At 42.8% G+C, this 25,944-nt stretch overlaps 1 protein-coding gene across 1 annotated transcript; it reads right to left on the reverse strand.

The window, feature by feature from the left end:
• Positions 1-1,202: 1,202 nt before the first annotated feature.
• Positions 1,203-20,431, reverse strand: TXN (thioredoxin). Its single transcript, XM_078620370.1, has 5 exons — positions 20,264-20,431; positions 6,998-7,102; positions 4,232-4,291; positions 3,264-3,329; positions 1,203-1,752 (listed from the first exon to the last, which is right to left on the reverse strand). Exons 1-5 carry the CDS (start codon positions 20,288-20,290, stop codon positions 1,690-1,692), a joined length of 321 nt encoding a protein of 106 aa, XP_078476496.1. The 5' UTR covers positions 20,291-20,431; the 3' UTR covers positions 1,203-1,689.
• Between the last annotated feature and the right edge of the window lie 5,513 nt (positions 20,432-25,944).

Consider the following 25,944-nt stretch of genomic DNA (forward strand, 5'->3'; position numbering starts at 1 on the left):
GTGAACCAATCACGACGCGCTATCTCTACGATCCGTTTTCCCCCAGCGCGTGTTTCCACTCCCCAACCAATCACGCCGCGCTGCCACCCGATCACTCCCTCTCCAGCACGTCACCGGCACACAGCCAATCAGCACCACACAACCCACGACCCCGCGCTGACCCCTGATCCCTCACCGTCAGCGCGCGTCACCACACATACATCCAATCACGACGCGCTGGCACCCGATCGCTACCCCAGCGCGTATCACCACTACACAAGATTTGAGGATACAACAACAGAGTTGAGAATACAACAGTGAGTTTATCAAAAGCGTGTAAAATAATGTTTTAAAATGTTTTAGAATGTTTTTTAATGATAGAATATAGTCTTGTCATCAGTATGGCATAAGTATACCAAGTTTGCAGTCGATAGCACATTGGGAAGTGGGTTAAAATTGAGTTACAATATTTTTTGAGGATACGACAGAGTGAGTTAAATAAAAGCGTGTCAAAATAGGCAAATTATCAAAGTAAAAATTCGATATAAACTTGGCACGCCAAACACAAGCTGGTTGAGCAGTGTCTACACACCGGGGTGACTGGACACAATGGCTGTGTTGGAACACAAGTATCACCGAGATCCTCAGTTCGGATATAGATTTCAACCTCGCGATAACACTGGTTTCTCAAGTCAACTGCTGAGAGTTGGTTTGTCCGGTCACTACACACAAAACCCTTCAATGTTAAAATTAATTAGTCATTAATACAGATTCCAGCTGTAATGTCTGTTGCAAATAATTTAGGAATACATTTGGCAGGTGGTGCATTAGGGTAAATGACAAAAACTTGCATTCGTCAATAACACTTTCTTAACAGGAGAAATTGACGTTTCAAGCAATGGCTCTAATTCATAGCACATGTAGAGTTCTGATCACTCTCATTCAATCATCATGAAGCAAAACGCTTTGGGAGGGCATGTTAAGATGGGCCACTTATTGTGGGTGAAGTTTATTGAATTAACCCCAGAAAATGCGACATCGTCTGGGTACTTGCTCTGAGACCATGTGACTTTAAATTGCCGAGACTTCCAAATATAAAATCTCAAGCTTATATGAAACACAGCAGACTTGTAATTGAAAATAACAAATAACAAATATTGGTGATAAAAATCACCAAGGAATGTGGGGGGGGGGCAGAATATATGCACCATCCAAAGGCAATAGCAGATTACCAAATTCATTTTATTTTAAATTTCACATACAGCCTCAAACGCTTAGATGTATACTCCATCAATACAATGAAATATCAGCCCAAAAACAATTGTTCATAAGTCCAGTGTTAATTTGAAACTCGTCTCATCCATATCTGCACCATTCAGCCATGCATACCATGTCTACGACCAAAACTCCCATCATGAAAAGAAAACTGTGAGGTTACAACAGCATTTAGTCAAATTTAATTTACAGCAAATGTCAGGACAAACACCTGTCTTAAGACACCTTCACCTCTTTAGTAAGACTTTCTACCTCCCACAGTTAGAGTTTTGTTATTTAAGCATTAGTTTTTTTTCTTTCATTTTAAAGCTCCTTCAATTGTTCTCGCAGCAGAAGCTGTTGGTGCCATATGAAGAGAATAAATCAGGGTCTTTATTGGAAAAATAAGCAAAAATAATTAAAATGAAGGCAATCTGCTGAGTTTACTCATTGCATTTACATCAGCTCCTTTAACGTCTTCTCCAGGTGATCCTTATTGGCACCCATCACCTCCCCCACCTGTTCAACGAGAGACGGAGGGACAAAAAAACAGGGTTGGCAGTCACAAGCACCATCAAAAGCCATTGTTAACAGAACCTTGTAGCAGACTGGTAATGGATACATACAACAGATGTTAAGAGTAATGCAAACTTCAAATGAAAATTCATTTCTTCAAAAAGGAGTCAACCAGACACCAAACGTTGCATCATATGGAAGTTATTGGGTTCGATTCCAACCCTGATGCCTGTATAATGTGGAGTTTGCATGTTCTCCGTGGTTGTGGTATTCTTCTCCGGGTCCTCAGGTTTTTCCCCTCCAAATTTAAAAACATGCGTTGCGAGGATTTGGCTGCTATACATTTCCACATAAGCCACTTCGTTCAGCTATCATTTGTGGTCAGGTCACTTTACCGGGTAAGGCTCACATGGGCCTTACCTGGTAAAATAAAAAGAAAAGTTTAGTTTCTGTAGATATGTACCGAGGCTATATGTCCTGGGCTGTCAAACACAACTCTGAAGCTTGATTCATGAGAATAAAGGCCAGTTAGTTTTGATCAGTGATATCCCTTCCATACATTTTAATATATTTTCAGAAAAGCAACTTGTGCAATGATACAATACACTTTACCAAAGCTTTATAAAACTCTTAAAATAAAAAAATTGCACATGAAAAAAATACATTCAGAAGGTCACCACAGGACAATGATCCAACTTTACATTTATGTGCAGAAAATTGGATTTGTAGAATCAAACATGAATTAATTTTCTTCTTTTCCAAATTGTATTCTAAATGTCCCATCTGCATCACATGCTCAGATTACCCACCGATTTGTAACCCTCGCAGGGCAATGCATCAATCACGCATTAGAAAATGGTGCATGTGTAGAGGTGTTACGGGAGGGCGAACAAACACACCAGGGGTGGTTATGCCTGCACGCGGAAGGATGCTTACATCCACGTCAGCATCGTTTAGCCTGGGGGGCTGAAACGGCGCTGTGATCCCCCACGGCCCCACCCCTCGAGGGGGGAGTTGCTATACAAGGCGGTGAGCCGGTGGGCTCGGGGTTCAGTGTTTAGCTTAAACCAGTGAAGAAGGAAGACCGGCTAGATAGGCCCTGGGACTCCCCTGGATCGCCGTCCTTCTAAGGACCGACCAGGGCAAGCCAGTGGCGTGGCCCCGAGAGCCCAGAGCCGATGTTCTTGTAAAAGCCGGTCTGGGGACTCGGGGTGCCGTAATCCCAGCTTGGCCAGAGCTGGATCAGCTAGCCTCCCCTAGCTCTGTAGTGGAGGACCTGGGAGTAGGCTAGCCGGGATAGAGATCGTGGGATCTCCCTGTTAGACGGGTGAAGGGGCCGATACCCCTTCGAGTGTTGTATACCTTGGCCTGTATAGAGTGGAACGGTTAATAAATAAGTATGCCTCCGACTACGTCGTCCAAGTCTCGTTGAACCTACTACACATGGAAGGAGATATGGCAGATCGTCTCTAGACAATCCAAATTTATTAAAAAAGATGCATAATTCCACTCACCTTTTCGTTGTTTTTGAAGAAAATGAACGTGGGCATTGCCTTGATGCCACACAACTCGGCAATATCCTGCACACAAGTGACATAGGGAAAAAATACGTTTCTACTTAACCGAGAGCTCCATTACGTTAGTCCAGTGCTGTTGTCAGCCGACTCCACTCAATAAAAAAAGGGGTTGTCCACACAAATTCTCAATAGAAGAGTTGACTTGGCACCTTTTGGAAGAACACAGCGAAAACATTTCCTGCCACACAAAATGTGGAATTTCTACGATATGATCAGGGCCTCTAACAGAGGAAAAAAAAACCATATCGGACATTCCGAGTTTGGCAATTAAAAGTGCAACCCAAAACACAATCATCCATTATGTTACTTTAATGTCCAAACATTGGTCAAGCCACATACATGCAGCAGTTGAAATTGTATTTCATAAAAACGGACAAACCAAACCGAAAAATCTCATATCCCGGTTCCCAGCTGCAAGACGACTTAAGAGGTTGTAATTTTATACACCAGTATTTTCCATCGGTCTTTGTTTTGTACGACAGGTCCCCCCCTTACAAAAGAGATTGTTTTTTTTTGTCTTAAGAGGGCTCTCTCTTTAAAAGCCATTTCATGTATTAAGTATGTGCATATTATATATGTACTGTACACAAGCACTGGATGGACTGTTTGTGCATAGGTACTGTATATGTTCACACTGTATGCCTGCACTAGATGCATGTGCTGTACGTGTGTACCACTTGTAGTTGCTGAACACATGTACGAATGTACATGTGCTACATGTACTGTATGGCTACACGGTATGTGTACTATATGCACATGCTGTACGTGCTGTGTGCGTTCTGCATACAGGGGAGGGGGTTTGAGCAGTGTGTGTAAAAAAAGTGCTCGATGGTTCTGCACGCCTGGGCTCCCGTGAATGCTCTGGTCGCCGTGAGCGAACCGCACGGACGGCGGGAGATGCTCACCGCAGCGTCGTCCACGTCCACCACGCAGAACACTACGTTGTGGTACTCATTTGCAAAGTCCTAAAGAGAAGTGGGGGGGGGGGGAGACACAAGTGAGGGTTTTTACAGGTAGGGACAACAGTTCCACACTGCCCACCAGGGATTATTTGTCTGTCTGTCGTGCATGGCCCTGCCCCACCAGAGCCCTCTCATTGGCTCAGGGGCGCCGACCAATGGGAGCGGGGGGGGGCACCGCCGCGACGTGGGCCAATGAGGAGACGGGCGATGTTTCATTCAGAAAATGGAATTGGGGGAGGGTGGCTCCATTCATAAAATGGAAGTTTTGAAAAGAAAAAAGCAGATCTTTTTGCCTCGTGTTTCTTTCAACATTCCCAGCCTTAAGGTGATTCAGTTGGGGGTGGGAGGGGTGGGGCTGGTCACCCCATGGTGCCCTTATAAAACTCAAATTTTAACCTACAGACTACACTATACACGACACGATACGCTCCACTTATACAGGTAGGAACAACAGCTTCCACACTGCCCACCAGGGATTATTTGTCTGTCTGTCGTGCACGAATGCACTGTCCAACCAAGTTCTTACCTGCCCACTCCAAAGGAATGTGTTTTCTCAATCGCATGGAGGAAGTTTAAGCAGCTCCCATAACCCAATTTATTTTGTGAATACATTGCAAACAGGTATGTAAAGTCAACCCCCCCCACCGCCACATACCTCCAAGCAATTAAATTGAATCATCACTATACTGGGGTAGGGGGGGGGGTTACAATTTAAATAAACAACTTTTTTACCAGCTTGAAAACGTTCACGCAAAGAGCTCCATCCATCTGTCATTCTCATGTAGAGGATCCAATGTGAATGAAATGGAAAACTGGCCACATTTAATCAAACGAGTTGCCTCCCCAACCAGAGGCAAAATGACCTGCCTCGATACCCTTTCCCTGTCGGCCAAGGTATTCCCGCCCAGGCAGAGCCGTCTATTTAAGCCTCATGGTCTCATTGTGTCCTACGGATGCACTGCATTTTGTGCACCTGGTGCGAACACAGTATCATTATTACCGCCGATTAAATAATTTCACAGGACAAACGAACGTTAGAAACCATTTTGAGAATAAATAAAAAATCGCGCAGGGTGCGTCTTGCTTGTTGTCTCGTTTTTATCGATTTCGTTAGCTTCATTAATTTATTGACAAGTTGTACGAATCGTACATAATCGATTCTCACCTCGTACAATTTGATGCATACATCCTGAATACAAGATTTATTTATTTTTAAATCGATGCATTGTTACATGCCAATTGCAGCTGCACGAAGCAACAATTTATTTGTACCTCAGCCTTAACCACAGTAGGAGACAGTGTCCATTCCATTTTAGATGCTATACCTTCAAGATTACACAAAATAAAATCAGAATGTATACTGGAAGAATCCGATGAGCTATAAAGCTCTTTCATGAGTGTCCAGTAGGGGAAGGTCAGAACGTTACAACGAAGAATACAAAAAGACGATAGGCGTGGAAAGTATTGTAAGTGTAATGAGAGAGCGCACCGACGGGCGACTGCATAGGCACTGCTGCATCAGTCGTAGCCAATCAGAGCTAACGGTTCCATCTGGGCCAAAGTTAATGGGCGGAGCTCGTGGGTACATGCGGGAACCATCGGGAAGGTTCTGAGGGGGGCGTGGTTAGAGGCGGAGCTTGGCTCCGCCGAAAGGGATATAAGGAGAGGCAGGGGGAGGACTCGGGGTCGGTGTGGGAGCCTGGAGTCCGGACTGCATCTCCGCCATCTCGTCACGCCACCGGCCACGTGGCAGCCTCGAGGGCCGAAGCTCTCCCCTCTCACTGCGTGCCGTCAACCAGCGGTGCGCGGGAGAGTGAGGGAAACCGCGCGGGAACGGAGGAGCAGCGAGCACGCGCATGCAGAGCGAGAGAGAGAGAGGGTGACCATCCAGAAAGGGAGTGCGGTGCTGAGCAGTCATCACTAAATAAATAAAGGACGCAAGTCTCAACCTGTCCTGGAAGTCGTTTATTACAACTGGAAGTCAGAAGTGGTTATTTTTGAGACGAGAAAACACAACAGAGTGCGAAGATGTCCAAGCATCAACAAAACGCTTAAGAAAATATAAAACAACTTTTTTTAAAATCTTACCAGGCAAAGTCCACCGAGCTATTCACTTCGTTTTCAGAAGCCAACTGGCCACAAATGATAGCTCAAGGAAGTGACTTATATGGACATTTATAGCGGCAAAATAATCAAATAATCTAACACACTGGGCAAATCGCCTAACATTGTGATTATGAAACCCCATAAGACACACCCATGCCCCACGGCTTAAACTCCATGGCCAGATGCACAAAACCTGATGCGGAAGTTTCCCTAATCATTGAGGGTGGCAGAAGTTCACACAATGGTGTTATTTTGTGGAAAAACACATTTTTGGAGTAGTTAAGTGTCTGATGGTAGATACAAATAATAATAATATCAGGTTCATTATTGTATTTATTGAAAACTTTTGCCTGGCAAAAACAGGCCTTATAAACTAGCCAATAACATTGCAGCCAAATGTGGAATCTGAAGCCCCACAGCTAGTTTTGTGCATCTGACACAGCCATTATATGAACCTCCTGACGAACAGAAACATGACACAAAGCTTTAACCACCCATGACCTCAGAAGATGCTGCATTAGTTGCCCAACATTGTTGAGCCTCTCTTCATGGAGACCACCCTCAAATGTGTTAATTATTCTAAAAGCCAAAATGTACACTCACATGAAAGATCGGAGAGATGACCTTGCACGGACCACACCATGTGGCCGAGAAATCAATTACGACCAACTTGTGCTTGTTCTGCTCCAGAATCTGTTTGTACTCCTCCTGTAAAAAGACAAAAAAAGCAGCCGATCAAATCAGGTCCACCAGGCAGCCGCCCTATTTGGAGCACTTGGGTGTTCATGAGGAGCTCAACTTTGTATGCTTGTTACAGAGGATTGTAACCTGTGTTGATATAATTCAAATGTATTCTAAGAATGGGGTTAAGTTGCCAGACCAGCAGAAATGTCAAAATTTGGGACTTTTTGCAGGCACTGCCTTTCCACCTGCATCTGAAAGATCCTTAAAGTAGGGATGTAATAATGTACTCCCCTCCTCGACACAATGAATTGTTAGAATTTAAGGGTCATGATTCAATAGGTTTTCCTTTTTTTCCCTATACTTTTTTTTCATATTTTTCATACTTTGATACTGGCAAAAGCTTTGGTGCCACTTAGTGGCACATGACTGAGGTTTACAAAAATGGCAATTTGTTTACACAGTGGTTTGAATACTTCATAAGAGTTTCATAGTTCATACAAATGTAACATGTAAATCAGTTACCAAATGCAGTGGGGTTCACAATTCAGCAAGCTCACTAGTTGCAGTTTGCGTTATCTGCCGCACCTCCCCGTTCAAGGTCGAGATGAAGGATTAACTTTCTTCTCCTGCATCGCTCGCAAATTATGCAGAACTCGTCTCCAGTCGTGGCCCTATGCCACGAGGCCAGGTTTCTTTAACTATATTTAAATAGTGGACCTCGATAGAAATTAGTGTGTACTGGCTGGCGGATCACACGACATCACCTTTAAAATGTGGCCATTAACCCATAACTCTGGTTTCCAGGTTTCTTATCTCTCTCTTATAAAATCTCACTTTCATCTCATTGATCTACATCTCTGGCGCAGCGAGTCATATCTCAAAGTGGACAGTTCCAAGTTCGGCGAACCACTCCAAGAGCTTTCAATTTAAAGCTTTCGTGACTGCAGGGATTCATCTTCTTGGTTCTTTCGGTAAAGTCACGTAGAAGGGAAATAATAAAATAAAATAAATTAAACATAATAAAATAATATAATTATATTTTATTATGTTTAATTTTTTTTATTGTATTATTTCCCTTCTATGTGCCTTTACCGAAAGAACCAAGAAGATCACTCCAAGAGCCTTTACAGGTAACCAGTTGAAGAACTCTGTCCAAAACCACTGCTGAGAACTCCTCATACCGACGGCAGGACCAGTCTCTCTATAGCAGGATGACTGTTGGTATCCTACAAAGTGAAATTCAATTAATTGACCCAGAGGAGATGGGCCCAGTTGATCCTGCAGTGCATTTGGAACCTGCAGCTCTGGAAGCGCGAGTCAATTGCAATAATCGCAGCATTACACAGGAAAGTGTACACTTTTCAGACTGAATGGTTTCCCGACATCCATAACCAACCAAACTGTACAGTTTGTTTACTTTCTGCCCTCCTTTAGGCAGGCTGTATGTACATAATTTATAATGTGAACGAAGGCCATTATTTATACAGGAAAGATATACTCTTTCAGAAAGGTCCATTGGCCAACTTCATCAATGATTATAAAGCGTGTCGGTGGAACTTGGGAAAAAACCCCACACGTACAAGAAATATAAACTAGAATTGTTTTATTCTACCAGGCAACACCCACAGAGCTATATACAGTAGCTATTTTTCAGAAGCAACCTGGCCACAAATGATAGCTCAACGAAGTGGCTTATCATCTGGAAATGTATAGCAGCCAAATACTGGAAAACAGATGTTTCTAAAATGTGGAGGGAAAAACCGGAGGAACCGGGAAGAAAAATCCACGCGACCATGGGGAGAACATGCAAACTCCTAATATGCAGGCGTCAGGGTTGGGATAGAACCCACGGCCTCCAGTATACCAGGCGAGGAAGTTAATATCTCACCAGTGGAGTAGAAAGTGGTAACATTCAAAGCTGTGCAAGCTTCTCCTGTCTCACAACCTCCTGGCCAACTCGGCCTTTCTGCTCAATGTAAAAAACACGTCAGTACATAACGCTCATGCGTTACAAAACCACCCTTACCGACTCGGCTGTGCATAACCTACATCACTGCTGTGCATAATATCCCTTCGCATACATAACCTTCCTGTTCTACACCAGCTCCCCTATGTCTCTGTATATAAAACACCTGCTGTATTGCAATTAGATTGCAAACCTCGTACGTGAATTTTAGTGTTATCACCGTCAAATATGAACATTTGGCAGCTATACAAATGTCAAAATCAATTTGAGGCAGGACAACAGAAAATAATTTACAAAATGCAAATTAGCCTTGATCACAAACCCCCCCCACAGCTGTCCAAAATATAAGTCACAATGCAACATATCATTGCATGCTCATGACTGGCGGTAAACAAATCGGCTCTCATACACAAATACAAAGACCTCCCATATAACCTATACAGGTAGTGCTGTGTGGAAACACCTATGAAGGCCAGCAGTGTATGGAGGGGGTGGTATAGCTAAGATTACTCAAGCGCAAATGTTTACACACTGCACTGTGTATGCAATCTTAAAGGCAGAGTAAACCTCGGGGTAGGCCCAGCACCAATTCAGATGTTATTCGCTGATGTTGACCGAGTAGGTGCGGAGATGTTAACTCCCTCGTCTGGTATACAGGAGATCGTGGGTTCGATCCCGACCAAGACTCCTGTATACAGGTAGTCCCCTCTACTTACGATGGAGATGCGTTACGACGACCCCATCGTAAGTCGAAGATGGCCTAGCCTACCCAGGAGTCTTAAAGAATGGTGATAATTTAGCAAAACAGAGCAATTTACAGTACCGTAGTGTATAAACTATATACTGTATGTATTTAGTAATTACAATACTGTATTGCACAGTAAAATGTAAAGTAAAAAACAAGGTATATGAACTGCAATTTAATAGAAAAGGCGGGAGATGCGTACATCCCGGCGGATCCCAACGTCCAGTATTGTACCGCGTACGCTGCTGCGTTTACCTGCCGCGCAGAATTTAAATTATTTTACAATTTTGTCGTATCGCCATCATAAGATCGAAATATCGTAAGTCGGACCATCGTAACTCGGGGACTATCTGTATTTGGAGGTTGTATGTTCGTACGTTCTCCCCCCGTGGTCACGTAGATTATTCTCCGGGTCCTGTTATTCCCTCCATATTTGGTAACATGCGTTTAGCTGCTATATATTTCCACACAAGCCACTTTGTGGCCAGGTCGCTTCTGAAAAAGCTATATAGCTCCGCGAGTCTTACCTGGTAAAATAAATCGTTTCAATACATTAGTTTTCACTCGGATCGCCGGATCTGCAATGCAGTGTGCCAACCATTGCAGTAGTGTGGGAAGTGTGACGACACAGGAATCATTCCCTAGAGAAACCCAGCCATTTGTTACTTAAGAAGCGTCTGGACGCTGTGGGATCGGTTCATTACAGGGTTAAATCAGATGCTCCAATCATCACGGAAACGCAACGTCACGGCGCGATGCAATTACTTGCATTTCCCTGGCAGGGAAAGTGCCGGATGAGATGGTGGTAAAAAAAAACAGCCCCAGCGTTAAGAACACACAAAAAAATGGCATGCAGAGCAATTTACAGTACCGGTTCTTTGTAGCAATCGCAATAATATAAAAACACAAATACTCTTTGGTTCTTTCGGTAAAGTCACGTAGGTATAAAATCACATTTCGGGCGCAACACAAGCATCCATCATCAGGTAGGAAAGCATGGTCTGCTGCCGAGGCAGACTGTTTTAAAAGGTTTGAAATGGGTGTAGCGCACTTCTTTGACCCTTGAGCTACACCCATTTCAAACCTTTAAAACAAACAGTCTGCCTTAGCAGCAGACCACGCTTTCCCACCTAATGATGGACGCTTGTGTTGCGCCCGAAACGTCGCGATTTATTTTATACCTACGTGACTTTACCAAAAGAACCAAAGAGTATGGATTCCTGCAGTCACGGAAGCTTCAAATCAAGATAAACACTAATGTGTTGCCCCCATTTAACTCAATAAGCATGTCCACCTATATGCTGAAACGGTCTCAGAAAAGGCAGGGCATCGCCCTCTCTCGTCTGGGCATAAGAGCTGCCATTTATGGGGTGTGGTTTGGTAATGGCCTGGCGATTGAGCGTCTTTTCACATGAAAACAATGAATCAGCACCACGTAAGGTTCCTGAAATTTAACCCCGAAGCCGTTTAAAATGTTACTCAAGGAACAGACTTCGCTGGAAAGACAGCGAGCCTGTATGTTGATGTTTTCCCCATAATTGATATTCTGTCAACTAATGTACTCTTTTTAAGAAAAAAAAAGTGTAAAGTGTCTGCTTAATCAACTTATGGAATCAATTGTGTCAATTAAAAATAACAAATTGTTTGAGTGTCCCTGCGAATATCTTAAAACACGTCGTCAAGAATGCTCGATTTTAGACTGGTTCGATCTAGGCACTGTGCTGATTTGGCAAATCACTCGTGGAATGCATTTTACATCACAGCAAAAAAAAATTGCAAATTCTTCAAATACCCGAGTTTAACCACAACGGCCAACTCTAACTGGAAGTACACGTATATATACAGTCTATGGCCTGTGCACTCAACACTGAACCATTTTTTCTCGGACTTGTAGCCTCGCTAAAATAGCTCCAAGCTGGTAAGATTAAATAAATTGCCCAACTGACCGCAACAATTGACAGCATGTACTGTATTGTCCAGATACATAATTTTCATCCGACAAAGCATTCATCCCAATGTAGGGCACTCATGAAAAACAGTCGTTAGCCTTTGTAAGGACTACTCTAAGCCTCTTTTAATCCATTGCTAGATCAAAGTATCCTGCTGTTGTGTAGCTACTCATGCTGGTCACAGCAGGTTGAAGGGGGACACTCCAGTACTATACTCATTGGTTCTTTCGGTAAGTCATGTAGGTAGAAATAAAACAAAAAAATCACGACGTTTCGAAAGCAACACAAGCCATCGTCTTCAGGTGAAAAATCACGACAGCCGCGATGTCTGTGCTGCTCGCACGGCTGTCGCGATTTTCACCTGAAGACGATGGCTTGTGTGTTGCTATCGAAACGTCGTGATTTATTTTGGTTTTATTTCCACCTACGTGACTTTACCGAAAGAACCAAAGAGTATGGATTCCTGCAGTCACGAAAGCTTCAAATCAAGACTGAACCCCAGTATTAGTTCAGGTTTAATTTGCCATTGATGTTAGCCATGGTATGGAATCAACCTCTGGTTAACCAGTTCACAGTACATTAAGACCTATCTTTGCACTACTCCGTTGAATGCGTTTCGTGGAGAAATGTTTTGCTAAAAACAATTAAGAAAATCTAAGCGCTTACGAATGAGAACACAGTCCTGATGTAATGCACACACCACCATGTGTACATTCGCTCAGGCAATAAGAACGATGTACACTCAAGGTCTATTTTACAACAAAAAAAAGACATTTTACCAATTAAGGTCCACAGCTTCGTAGCTCTTTTTCAGAAGCAACGTGGCCATAACAAATGTTAGCTCAAAGAAGTAGCTTGTGGTCACGTGAAAATTTAAATTAGCAGCCAAACTAACTGCATGTTTCTAAATGTGGAGGGGGGGGGAAACCTGAGGAACCGGAGAAAAAGGCACACGACCACAGGGGAGAGACGAGCAAACTCCAAATATTCAGCAAGCGTCAGGGTCGGGGTCAAACCCACGACTTCCTGTATATCAGACAGTGAATGAGTAAGCCAAGCAGAGGGCGTCAGAAAAAACAAAAGCACCCACCAATGCGTGTTTACTTAGCCGTGGTCTCCCTCTGCCTTATTTTCACGTATTTTCGTGAGCAACTTAGACCCCATAATATCTGCAAAAAGGACTGCTAATGTCAGTGCTGGAAATGTGACCAAAGCGTCGAGGCAATGTATAATTACATTAGATGATAATAAAATGCTGTAAAGCGTGTCGGGGCAGGTGAGCGTTAGGTGGCTGTGGGTCGTGAGCATAATCAGGTGGAGGCACAATACTTACCGATATTATTATAATAAGAAAATCGTATTTTTCAAAATGTCTACCATCTGTATTATTAGGGTGATATTAAAGAAAAAATGAAGGCCTCGTAGAAAGAAATAACGCTGTCGGAAATGCATCGCCATTCATACAATCGTATAAGGACCCCTTATTACCACCAATTCGGTGAGCACTCACTTCTCCAACAATTTTGTTATGTCACCAATAATTTGCCGGAAAACCTAACTTGCTAATGGCAAAACCTACCAAATGTGCCATGAGAGAAAATACACAAACCCCTCCACTTTCAAAGAATGGGTACATTGTCATTCACAATAAAAAATAACAAGCTCCCTTCATGGACTAGCTTGCCAGTTTTTTTTATACATTGTTTGTGTAGTCAACATGATTAGGGTTGTTTGCTTAGAAATCCAGCTCTGTATTTCAGGGACTAGACTTAATTAAAATGTGTCACTCAATCCTTCTGCCACCAAGCTTTTTTCCTATTATATAATAAAGGTCCGTCCCATGGAGTTTTGTATTGTTTGCTTAAGTGCAGTTTGTAAGGGCAGCCAGGCTAACAAATGTGTATTTAGCAGGTCCGTGGCTATTTGTTCACAATTGCCGTTATGAACTCCAGCTTGTATTTTTTGTTTTTGGTACACACACACACAAAGTGTGTTGGGGTTTTCCACCACAGAGATTGTACTGCCACGGTCGCATTTCTTGCGGATATGGCCGAGCCATTTTCCGCTTGTTGCAAGAAGTTATGGCTCGAGGCCAACAGCCGTGGGCGTATTAGCCAAAAATAAGTACCAGCTGCTTCACACAATAGACAACTTTGAAAAAAAAAAATTCGCGTAATTTAAAATAGTGTAAAAAGCACATGGAAAAAAAATCTCCGCTTAGTAAGGCAACTGTATTAATCTATTAAATCGAACACCTCAGGTCAGCCTTGTGCTGTAAGAATGGTACGAATACCAAACATAACAAATCATTATTATTAAAAGGATATGGGGACTAACATAGGAAGTCCTCCAACAATGAATATTTAAAGACCATTGTCTTAAATGATTAACAAATTCCATAGCAGCAGAGCAAGTCTGTAATGTTTGAAGAGGCTTATGGAAAAATAATAGGATTTTAACCTTTCTGATAAGGTGTATGGAGTCACCTGGTTTATTTTAACTTTAAAATGAAAAAAAATCTGAAAAAAAGTCGGAGAAATCTGTAGAATGATTTTTTTATCTGGACAACCCACATCGCCAGTGCCTCACATTTTTCCAACAGTTAAGGAACACATTCCTGCGGAGGGAGCTGGTAGGAACGTTGGGTTGCTCGGTCAATGGCCAGGGTCAATGACGGCGTGGTGTATTCCGCAAATATGCCTTTAGTGTGGCCCCCGACAATACACAAATCTGAAAACACCCCTTTGCAGGTAGTGTGGCGGCCCTCACACGTACTTATGTCTTACCGGTGAAAGTGAAGAACACTGATGTAGAGAAATAACTTTCAAAGTCACTCAAGTTTTCTTTGTCGGGCCACAGACCATTACAGCTTGGATTTGCCTTTATAATGAAAAAATTGCCAAATGTAATTTGTGCTTGTCTGTATTTTCCTGCATAGCCGTTCAGTGCTAAAGCTAGTCTTTGAAACAAATAAATACTGCCGGATGTCTCAATGGAACCTGAACGATCTTGAGGTTTTAGAATAATGGGCTCGATAAACTATATACAGGCAGGCAACAGCTCATCGTAGAAACGACATTTGGTAAAAAACCAAAGAGACAAAAACAATTAAAGTGCTGATAGGACCGAAATTGGTTGGTTGACCTTAATACCTCAGGAACAAAGCGTCACTCGATAATAAGTGGAGTTATTCAACTTCAAAAGCCTGATTATATACCTCGTGTCACAATGTCTGTTTTTACTTGAATGTTGAACTTCTTTTACAATGTACATCGCCAACTGTGCCAAATCAAAGGTGGTATTTGCTTTGACTGTCTGAATCATAAATGTTTGTGTTGTTTCTATTGTTGGTAAAACGTTTCCAGGTTCGATGGGGGCTTCTTGCCAACAATAATATACTTCATAGCTACGCAACTTTTAAAAGGCTGCTGTTATACAAGTGGCACCTAATGGTATCTAATTGCACCTCCAGAGAAATCAAACCGATCGCACAAACACCACCTACGAATTAGCAGATTAAAACATTTTCCACATTAAGAGCTTCACAACAGAGACAGGAAACAAGCCGAGAATTAAAAACAAGAGACATCACACAAGGATAGCACAATGCGTGTAGCGCAAACGCCATAACAGATTACGACGATTTGTATTTGTTCACAACAGTTGTGTGTCAAGTAGGCGTGATGCAGCTATTAATTTATTTTTTTATTTCATAACAGCCCGGTAAAAGTGACGAACCGTAATAAGGTGAAAGGAGGAGGGGGGGTACAGAAATTCCGTAGACCAAATTCCGAACTCCGTGCTCCTGGGTTCTGGGAAGGGGAGGAGATTCGGCTCAACTGCCCCACTCATTCTAGATTTGAAGCTTTCGTGACTGCAAAGATTCACACTCTTAGGTTTTTTTCCGGTAAAGTCACGTAGGTAAAAAATAAAATAATAATAAATGAAAATAAATCAATTAAATCACCATTTTGATGTAATCGATTTATTTTTATTTTTTTGTTATTTTTACCTACGTGACTTTACCGAAAAAACCTAAGAGTATACCCCACTCATGTAGGGGGACTGCGGGCAGGAGTTGTAGGTTCTTATATGGGGAAGTGAAGGCAAGGGAAGAGGAACAAAAGTAAAGGGACAAAAGTGTTGGTTGGCTATTAAATTTATTAGACGCGATTCTTCCACTCCCTGATATGCACAAAATCACGCGGGTGAGCATCTTTGAACAATTTTACATCTTGGCGAATGGAGCAAACTAAACTATACACACCACTTAAAAATCGCCCTGAGGATCCAGAGAAAAACGCGTGCTTTTATTTAAGTGCATTGAAGGTAGAGTCTTTTGCAAATCGGTTTGATAAAACATTAAGTATCAGTGGTTTTATTGCAATGTTGTCAAGATCAACCATGTAGGACATTTTCCAGGGCTACTGAAAGGGCCATGTCGTGTTCCCCATACTTGATAAACATAGGACTTTACCCAAAGAACCAAAGAATACGAATTCTTGCAGTCACAAAAGTTAAGTTAAAATTTTTACATATGACTATGGTGGCAGGACACGAGATAGATCGCTTATCACTAATGTTACCATATTTGGCGTTTACTTAAACTATTATTAAATGGGAAAATAAATCCATCTGCATGTGCATAAATGCAACTTGATAAAAAACACAATTGCAGTTATTATTTACCCAGGAAAGCCTCAGGTTTTTGCAATGGGAGGGTGGGGAAGACTACGTAATCCCAATTAAATAATTAGCAGACCATTTCTCAGAATTGGGTTGTTTGCCCAATGCCACTGTCATCCCATAGCTAAAACGTTGTTGGATACAAAGTGCAGTGTGCTAACCACTACACGATGTACCTGTCCCCAAAATTCTATATTTTTTATGCCTCTCTACAGGTCTGCCTCACTCCATCTGTGTCTCTCAAGGTCTCGGTCTACTTTTCCATCTGTCTCCCGTGTGTGTCGCTGTTTTTCTCTTTACAATCTGTTCAGAGCATTTGGCTGCGAGACATTTTTTACGTGATAAGCCACGTCGTTGATCTATAATTTCTGGCCAAGTCACTTCTGAAAAACACATTCCTGCGGAGGGAGCTGGTAGGAACGTTGGGTTGCTCGGTCAACGGCCAGGGTCAACGGCGGCGTGGTGTATTCCGCAAATATGCCCGACTGAGGGTGTGAGTAGGTTAAACGTTGAGTTTTATAAGGGCACTACGGGGTGACCAGCTCCTCCTCACCCAGCCCCACCACTCCCATCTCCCACCCAGCCCCTCCCCACCCAGCCCCACCCCACCCCTCCCCTCCCATTTTTGGATGCACGACGGACACAATAATCCCCTGTGGGCTGGTGTAACCTGGCGGTTCCTACCAGTAATAGCTATGTAGCTCAGTAGGCCTTACCTGGTAAAGTAAAACAAAGTTTCGTAGTTTTAAATGGCTTGCCGTTGAGGGCCTGTCCGCTCTTCCTGCCCATGTGCACAGGGCCCCACAGTGTTGAGATGTCACTTGTCAATGTGGTAGAGTCAGGGGTGGAGGGGGGGGATGTTCTCCCGTGAGCCTGGTACAGTGCGTGCTGGGCCCCAGACAACTCTGCTCTAAACAGCAAGGGCCCTTCTTACCTGCTGAAGGACCCTATCCAAGCCTTGCAAGGTAGCTCAGACAACAGTTGTGCTTTCTGCCTTCCCCGCTCTCTTTCCTCCCCTCCCTCCCCGCCCATCTCCGAGTAATAGTGCACAGTCATCCCACCTCAACAGAAAGCGCAATTTAAACGCAAATGGCAGTAGTTAAATGCACAAGACACCACCCCAGGATAAGGCGTGCCAAAACGAGCATCTATCACATTCACGCCTTCATTTTAACTACCGTACATGGCCAATAGACACGTTACATCTATCTTACAAGGTACACTGGCAATGATTGTAAATATTTAAGTGCTAAAGTTGTAATCGTTTGCCAAAGCTATGACATTTCCACATTTGGGCTGTGGCATGAGCGTCACGATATCCCACGATTTTGAAATCTACAACAGGGTCCTTTAGAATCTACAGGAAGCAACTCCCACTGGATAGATGGTATTAATGACCACACAATATTCATAGACTATGGCAAGAATCGAAATAATTTAAGGAACTTGTGTAGCAACCTACGGATTAAATGCCGAGCAGAAATAAAAACTAATACTATTGTTTTTTATTTTACCAGGCAAGGCCCACCGAGTTATATAGGAAGCGACCTGGTCACAAATGACAGCTCAACGAGGTGATTAAAACATGTGGGAATGTACAGCAGCCAAATACTCTAAAGCACATGTTTGTATAAGTGGAGAGGGAAAAAAAACCAGGGGACCCGGAGAAAAAGCCACACGACCACAGGAAGAACATGAAAACTCCAAATACACAGGCATCAGGGTTGAACCCACAACCTCCTGTATACCAGGCGAGGTAGTTAACATCTCGCAAACCTGGCGCCCCATTAAAGTATTATAATTTTATTATAGTATTGCGGTCCCAAAGGATCTCTGAAGCACAATTGTATTTTAACGTGCAATAAAGAGAAGTGCCGTCTCATTTTAACAGAGCAGTTCGGTTCCAACATCGCAGTCTTTCAAACAACTGGGATCTCATTCAGACACCAGAATCAGACACCTCAATGCAAACTGGAGTCTTAGGCAAACACTATAAACCCATTTCAACACACTGGGGTCTCAGAAACAGCAGTCTCATTGTTCAATCGCTGAAGTTTTGTTGAAACACGGGTTTCTAACAATCGCTTAGGTCACATTTACTGTCAAGGCAAGCGGTTACTGCATAAGTGTTGACAGTGTTGTCACGTACACCGTTATGTAAGAAGTCAAACCTACCCCCTAAAAGCCTTTTACACATGTTCCTTGCGACTCCCCCCCACTCCATTCTTGGTGGTTTACATCCAAGCCTTTAGGCTGGTCACGTGGACTTTTCTCCAGGTCCTGTTTTTCCCTCCAAATCTTGCAACATGCGTTTAGTGTTTGGCCGCTATAAATTTCCACGCGATAAGCCACTTCGTCGAGCTGTCATTCATGTGCCTTTCCTGGTAAAATAAAAGCTTAGCTTTTAGTTCCCATTTCGACGAATTTTACTTCAGGCTAAAAGGAAACGTCAACGACTCCACACACTTCCCCCCCCAGCACGACGTGGCATTTGATTCAGGTCACCATTCCTTGCCACGCCGAACGTGAATCACCCGATCAAGACAGCTAATATTAGCCTGGTCAGTCCTGGGCCCCTCCCAACCTTCAGCTCACTCTGACAGGTGTGGTGATGATTTCATATGGTCATTGAAGTGCAGATATTGGAGGTTCAGTTATGTGTGATTTAGACATTTTTATTGCTTTGCAAGTGGGGGAAATTGCAGATACCCACTCGGACACTTCAAATTTATATTTTAAGCAATTCGGCGCTACATACTCCATGGTTTGGCGTTCGTAGCCACAGTTGAACACGAAGACGTTTTTTCCCTGTGCATTTAGTATCCGAATCTCCCGTGTTTTGTAAGGATCCAGTTAAACTTTTTTTTCCGTGTACGATTAAAGCGAGGCAATGTTATGGTGGCGTGGTCAAGTATGGCCATACTCACGGCTAAATTCACTTAAAGGGCATGGAGTTTGTTTGACCAAAGTTCAACATGGGAATGATTAGACAGAGTTGGCATATTTCGTGATTTGCTTAAACCAAGGGTAGCCAAAGAGATGAATCTTTAACGTTATACGAATCATATTCTTGGTTCTTTCGGTAAAGTCACGTAGAAGGGAAATAATAAAATAATACAAATTAAACAATAAAAAAATATTTTTATTATTTCCCAATAAAATTGTATTGTTTTATTTTTATTATTTCCCTTCTACGTGACTTTACCGAAAGAACCAAGAATATCAATTCCTGCAGTCACGAAAGCTTTAAATCGAAATCATTTTCCTATCAGGTCCGCGACACCAATAAAATCTGGCAGCTAAAAATAACTTTTTGAAATTTCCGTGTAGTCTATCGATCATTCGAAATTTGCATCTTTCGCTCTCGTGGCCGCGTGGACTTCCATCAGGGTCATCGGGGTTTTTTTCCCCCTTCACATTTTAGAAGCATGCGTTTTATAGAGTAATTGGCTGCTATACATTGCCACACGACAAGCTTCTGAAAAAAAATGAGCTGGTGAAAAATAAAAGTTAATAGTTGAGATTCGAAACTGTCATGGCCCACGAAATAAACCTCTATCAACATCGAACCCGCGGCTATAAATTACTTATTAATACTTTAATTGCAAAAATTGCAAGCGGACAGGGGAAACACCCCGATCGATTCGCGAAACCGCGCCGCAATGCGGGGTGCATGGCTGACTGTGTGAGTGGGGTAGACACAGACTTTAAACACCCAACAACAAGGCTTCGCCTATCGCTCAACAACCACACACGCTCAACAACTCGAGGGCGACTCACAGAGACGGACGGACACCCAACAGAGAGAGACACACGGTGTTGGGAGGGGTTTGCCTTGCCTTGTTATTCAGCTTCGTGACACCCATGGCGACAGCGGAGCGAGACGAGCGGAAGTGACGCACGGGCAGGAGAGGTGATGGGGAGGGTGGGTCGACCGGACACTGCGATGAGCGAATGAAGGAAGAGGCGGCAGCAGGGAAGAGACGGCGCGCGCGGTATTTATAGCGGAGCGCTGCGTGGGTGGGAGGGAGAGGGCGACGCCTATAATCACGCCCCCTTCACCCACCACCCAATCACACCACGCCTCCTACCACTCACACCACGCCCCCTTCACCCACCACCCAATCACAACACGCCCCTACCACACACACACACACACACCACGCCCCCTTCACCCACCACCCAATCACACCACGCCTCCTACCACTCACACCACGCCCCCTTCACCCCCTCACGCCCCGCCCCCACCAGCACCACCCACAAAAAGACAAAGCCAAAGTTGACCCAACGTTGCGCCAACCACTTGCCATCGTTTTTGTGTCTGTTTAGTTTTTACGTCATTTCCGAGCACCACCGATTAGCAGGGTTGCCTACGTTGCGGTGCGAAAGAAGCTCAACATACATAGAACGTTAACCGAAGGTTGTGCCAACAAAATGTTATGATAATTGTTTTTTTACTCTTTTATCTGGCAACAAAACTGACACCTTTTTTACAAGGAGTCATGTTTGCATAGATCACAATACCTGCAGTCATAATGCAAACAAAAAACATAACTCTGATAATGTATGCACTGTCCTTGAAGTTGATTGGTCCACACCCGAGACAGCTTTCCTGAGAGCAGGGGTCCTCAAACTTTTTAAACAGGGGGCCAGTTCACTGTCCCTCAGACCGTTGGAGGGCCGGACTATAGTTTTAAAAAACTATGAACAAATTCCTATGCACACTGCATATATCTTATTTTGAAGTGAAGAAACAAAACGGGAACAAATACAATATTTAAAATGAAGAACAAGTAAAGTTAAATAAACAAACTTGCCAGTATTTCAATGGGAACTATGGGCCTGCTTCTGGCTAATGAGATGGTCAATGTCCGGTTCCATATTTGTCACTACTAGTCGTAACAAGTGATGCAAGTGTGCATCCGTTAGTCTAGATCTGGTTGGAGATTTCAAATGTTTCATTCTGGAAAAAGTTTTTTCACAGACATAAGCGCTGCCAAAGATGGTTGCCATTTTGAGTGCATGGTTCCTGAGATGAGGATATGTCTTAGAGGAGAGAAATGCATAGAAATTATGAAGGCTGCTTGACTTGAATGCGTCTTTCAGAGAGTCACAATTCTGCAGTTCAGCCAGTTCCATTTGGTAAATTGTATCCACATTTTCAATGTCAATAGAAAATGGGTTACGAAAAAGCTGTATGTCCTGTTCATGGAGATGAAGCTCTTTAAATCTAAATTGGAACTCCTTTTGCAATTTTTCCAGTGAATCCACACATGTTTTGTTTGGGAATGCAACCAATGGTTTTTCCGCTAACAGATTTTGAGTTGTGGGGAGATGGCAGAAGTTTTCCTCCTTCACTTGTTTGATGAGGAGGCCTAATTTTACTTCAAATGCTTTGACATGTGATTGCATATCACAGATGAGCTTCCCCTTTCCTTGAAGTTGCACATTGAAACTGTTGAGTAGCTCTGTTACATTTGTCAGAAAGGAAATGTGCCATTTCCATTCTGCATCATTGAGCTCTGGTACTTCATTGTTTTTTGAAAACAGAAAAGCTGTAATCTGTGGAAGTAAGTCATAGAAACGTTTCAAAACTCTCCCTCGACTCAGCCAACGGACTTCTGTGTGGTACAGAACATCTCCATAGTCAACATTTAGGTCAGACAGAAATTCCTGAAATTGTCTGTGGTTTAGTGCATGAGCTCTAATGAAGTTAACAGAGTCCCACTTCAGTGATTTACTACACAGCGCTTGTTGGTGGATGAGGCAGTGTATGGCTATTGGATGAGAATGGTTATGTTCGTCCATCTCTTGGTTAATGCGAGCAATTACTCCTTTCTTAGACCCCACCATGCTAGGAGCACCATCAGTTGTCACACTGGCTAGTTTAGCCCAGTTCAGCTCCAAACCATTCACAGTTTGGCAAACCTTTTCATAGATATCCTCTCCTGTAGTTGTTCCTTTGATGCTTTGCAGTGCAGCAAGCTCTTCTGTGACTTTGAAATAGTCATTCGTCCCACGAATAAAAATTAGAAGTTGTGCAGAATCACGAACATCATTGCTTTCGTCGAGTGCCAAGGAAAAATAGGAAAGTTTTTTTGTGGAGTTTTGCAAATGCTGATGAAAATTGTCTCCCATTTCTTCAATCCTCCGTGTAATTGTAGGTCCTGAAATACTCACTGTACTAAATAAATCGGCCTTCTCTGGACACATCTCTTTGGCAACAGAAAGAAGGCATTCTTTAACAAATTCTCCCTCAACGAATGGTCTGCCAGTGCACACTATTAGCTTGGCAACTTGAAAACTTGCTCGCAGTGATGAAATATTTAGCTGCTTCTGCTTCACAAAAGTATTTTGCTGAGTTGTTAATGTATTTTTCAGTTTTTATATTTTATCTTTTCTCACTTCTCCGACCAAACAATCATATTTATCTTTATGTTGAGTTTCATAGTGTCGACGTAAATTGTATTCTTTGAACACAGACACTATATTCTGGCATATCAGACACACAGCTCTTTCCTTGTACTGCATGAAAAAGTAATCATAAGTCCACTGTTTTTTGAATATCCTACACTCCGAGTAAATTTTTCTCTTTCTTGACATCATTGTTTCCTAGGGAGTCAAAATTGATATTAGTAAAATACCAATATATATACAGCGCTACAAAAACAATATACCAGCAATAACTTTGCCCACACAGAGACATACAGACTGAACTGCCCATCAATGCAGTCTGATTGGGGGAACTCCGCTTTTACCCCAGGCTCACACTGGTGCGGGTGCCATTAAAAAGTTAATTACACCTGCAGTTTTGTTCACAGATCGCAGCCCAATGAGTGCTCACAAGCGCAGCCCAATTAGTGCTCACCAGCGCAGCCCAAGTAGTGACCATGGGCCGGATAAATGCCCTCGGTGGGCCGCATGTGGCCCGCGGGCCGTAGTTTGAGGACCCCTGCCTTAGAACCTAGTCTCACATGGTGTTGGACCAGATGACGCCAAAAGGCGCACAACTCAAAGACAATGCGCCATCAGAGTATGAGAGCTCGGGGCAAGCATTTACACCATTGGAACCTCCTTTGCCAGTAACAAAATATGATCATTGGTTTTTTACCCTTTTATCTGGCATCAAAACTGACACTCTGATGGTGCATTGTCTTTAAGTTGTGCGCCTTTTGGCGTCATCTGGTCCAACACCATGTGAGACTAGGCTATAAGGAAAGCTGTCTCGGGTGTGGACCAATCAACTTCAAGGACAGTGCATACATTATCAGAGTTATGTTTTTTGTTTGCATTATGACTGCAGGTATTGTGGTCTATGCAAACATGACTCCTTGTAAAAAAAGGTGTCAGTTTTGTTGCCAGATAAAAGGGTAAAAAAAACACTTATCATATTTTTTCTTCTGGCAAATGAGGTTCCAATGGTGTAACCACATGTTAGTTGGCCCAAAGTTTCGCAAACCGCATATGAAAACCTTGAAAATGTGTACTGGGTTATTCGTAGGCCTATTAAATCGGGATAATCGCAGATGATAGGAACAATATAGGGCTGTGGATAATAATTATTTTTCAAAGATATGTTGAGACAGTGCGGCTGCAAAGACAGTGCGTGGACTAGCGGTCACGAGGGGAAATTACAGAGGTGGACATTAACAGAGGGCGAGTTATGAGAAGGGGGGAATCATCTGGAAGTTATCTGCGTTAAGCGCCCTAAATAAAAAATAAACTAACCTCTAAAGTTCGAGTTGTCCGAGAGTCATTACAAATACTACAGCTAGCGGGAATAAGAGTAATCGTGGGTAATTTGTTTGCGGGAAAAAGATGTCTTCTGTGGATCAGGGTTCAAAAAAATAGAGCAATTGGCAAATACGATTCAATGCATCAACACAAACACAATGCAGGAAATAGCTGTCAAAATGAAAAAACTCGTCAACAACACTGCCTTCAAAAAAATAATATGTAATCGGAGACGTTTTGAGAAATGGCCCTTCTCCATAGCACCAATGAAGAGGGGACATTGTCTGAAACGTCGCCAGTTATCTATATTAGGCCATAGTTGTGTCGATGTGTGCGTTCAGTTTTGTTTATTGCGCTTGTACCCAACTCCCAACATAGCAGAATCACCATATAATTGAAAAAAATAAGGCAGTTAAGGCTTAATTCAATAATACGCAATGTTAACGTATTTGCCGTTCAATATTGAGCAATGCAATGTAGATTTGTGTGTCGCATTAAAACATATAAAAAAAATGTGCATTCGTAATAGCCAAATAGTGACAGTGTACTGAAACATGAATGAGGTGGAAGGGATGCTAAAATTTCGATTTAAAGCTTTCGTGACTGCTGGGATTCATCTTCTTGGTTCTTTCGGTAAAGTCACGTAGAAGGGAAATAATAAAATAGTAAAAATAAAACGTTATAAAATACAATAAAACATAATAAAATTGTATTTTATTATGTTTTCTTTTTATTATTTTATTATTTCCCTTCTGCGTGACTTTACCGAAAGAACCAAGAAGATGGATGCTAAAATGTTAGCATATTAGCACCATGTAATTATATGCGTGATGAGGCATCGTCAAAGCACAGATACAGACTGCCCAAAGTTGTATGGTGGATGACAAAGCAGATTAGCTATTCGTGATAATGCACCGTACGTACATTATTCATATCCACTACTGAATGAAGGCCTCGCCCATGCCGTGTTGGTCAATTCAGTTCGGGTTGGTGACGGGAGTGGGGGGGGGACTCGGTCAAGACCGCTTTAGATCTCACTTTAGATCTAACTCGCTAGTAATGGTTATCCGTGGTCAGGAATCAAGTTAATTTCGTCAGGTTCAATTTCGATTTAAAGCTTTCGTGATTGCAGGGATTCATCTTCTTGGTTCTTTCGGTAAAGTCACGTAGAATGGAAATAATAAAATCATAAAAATAAAACATAATAAAATTATTCTCACGACGTTTCGGCCACAACGCAAGCAGCCGTCCTCAGGTGAAGAACAGATCTGTCGATAAGACAGAGTCTGAATGACACACCCCAGGCTTGGAGCGTCTATTTAAGCTGGGAGGGAGGAGGTAGAGCGCCTTGACAAAATAATTTGCATATCAAGAGGCAGAGGTTAGTGTAAATGCGATTGCTATTACCTTAGAGTCGCGGCATCTCTTCAGAAAGGTGAGAGACTCGATTAGCTGAGCCTTCTTATCCCGGAGTTTGTTGAAAGATCTTAAAGTTTTGTGGAATCCCACCCCGTAGTGGCAGTTAAATTTCGATTTAAAGCTTTCGTCAGGTTCATTATGCACTGCGCTCATCACCGAGCCACCGATCCACTAACAATATTATCTATGGGCCCTCTATAAATTAAATTTGGCCTTTTGAAGCATTGAAGTACTGTATAGCCCCCCCATCTCAAGCCACTTGTACTGTTGAAAAATGTTGACACTCCGACTGATGCTTCTGCCTTTGTGGCGTGACTCATGCAGCCAGCTATGGCTGCAGAGTTTGGTAATACATGTTGTTTAGGTC

The sequence above is a fragment of the Lampetra planeri genome, chromosome 3 (assembly GCF_965212315.1).
Source record: "Lampetra planeri chromosome 3, kcLamPlan1.2.h2, whole genome shotgun sequence".
Classification (NCBI taxonomy): Eukaryota; Metazoa; Chordata; class Hyperoartia; order Petromyzontiformes; family Petromyzontidae; genus Lampetra; species Lampetra planeri.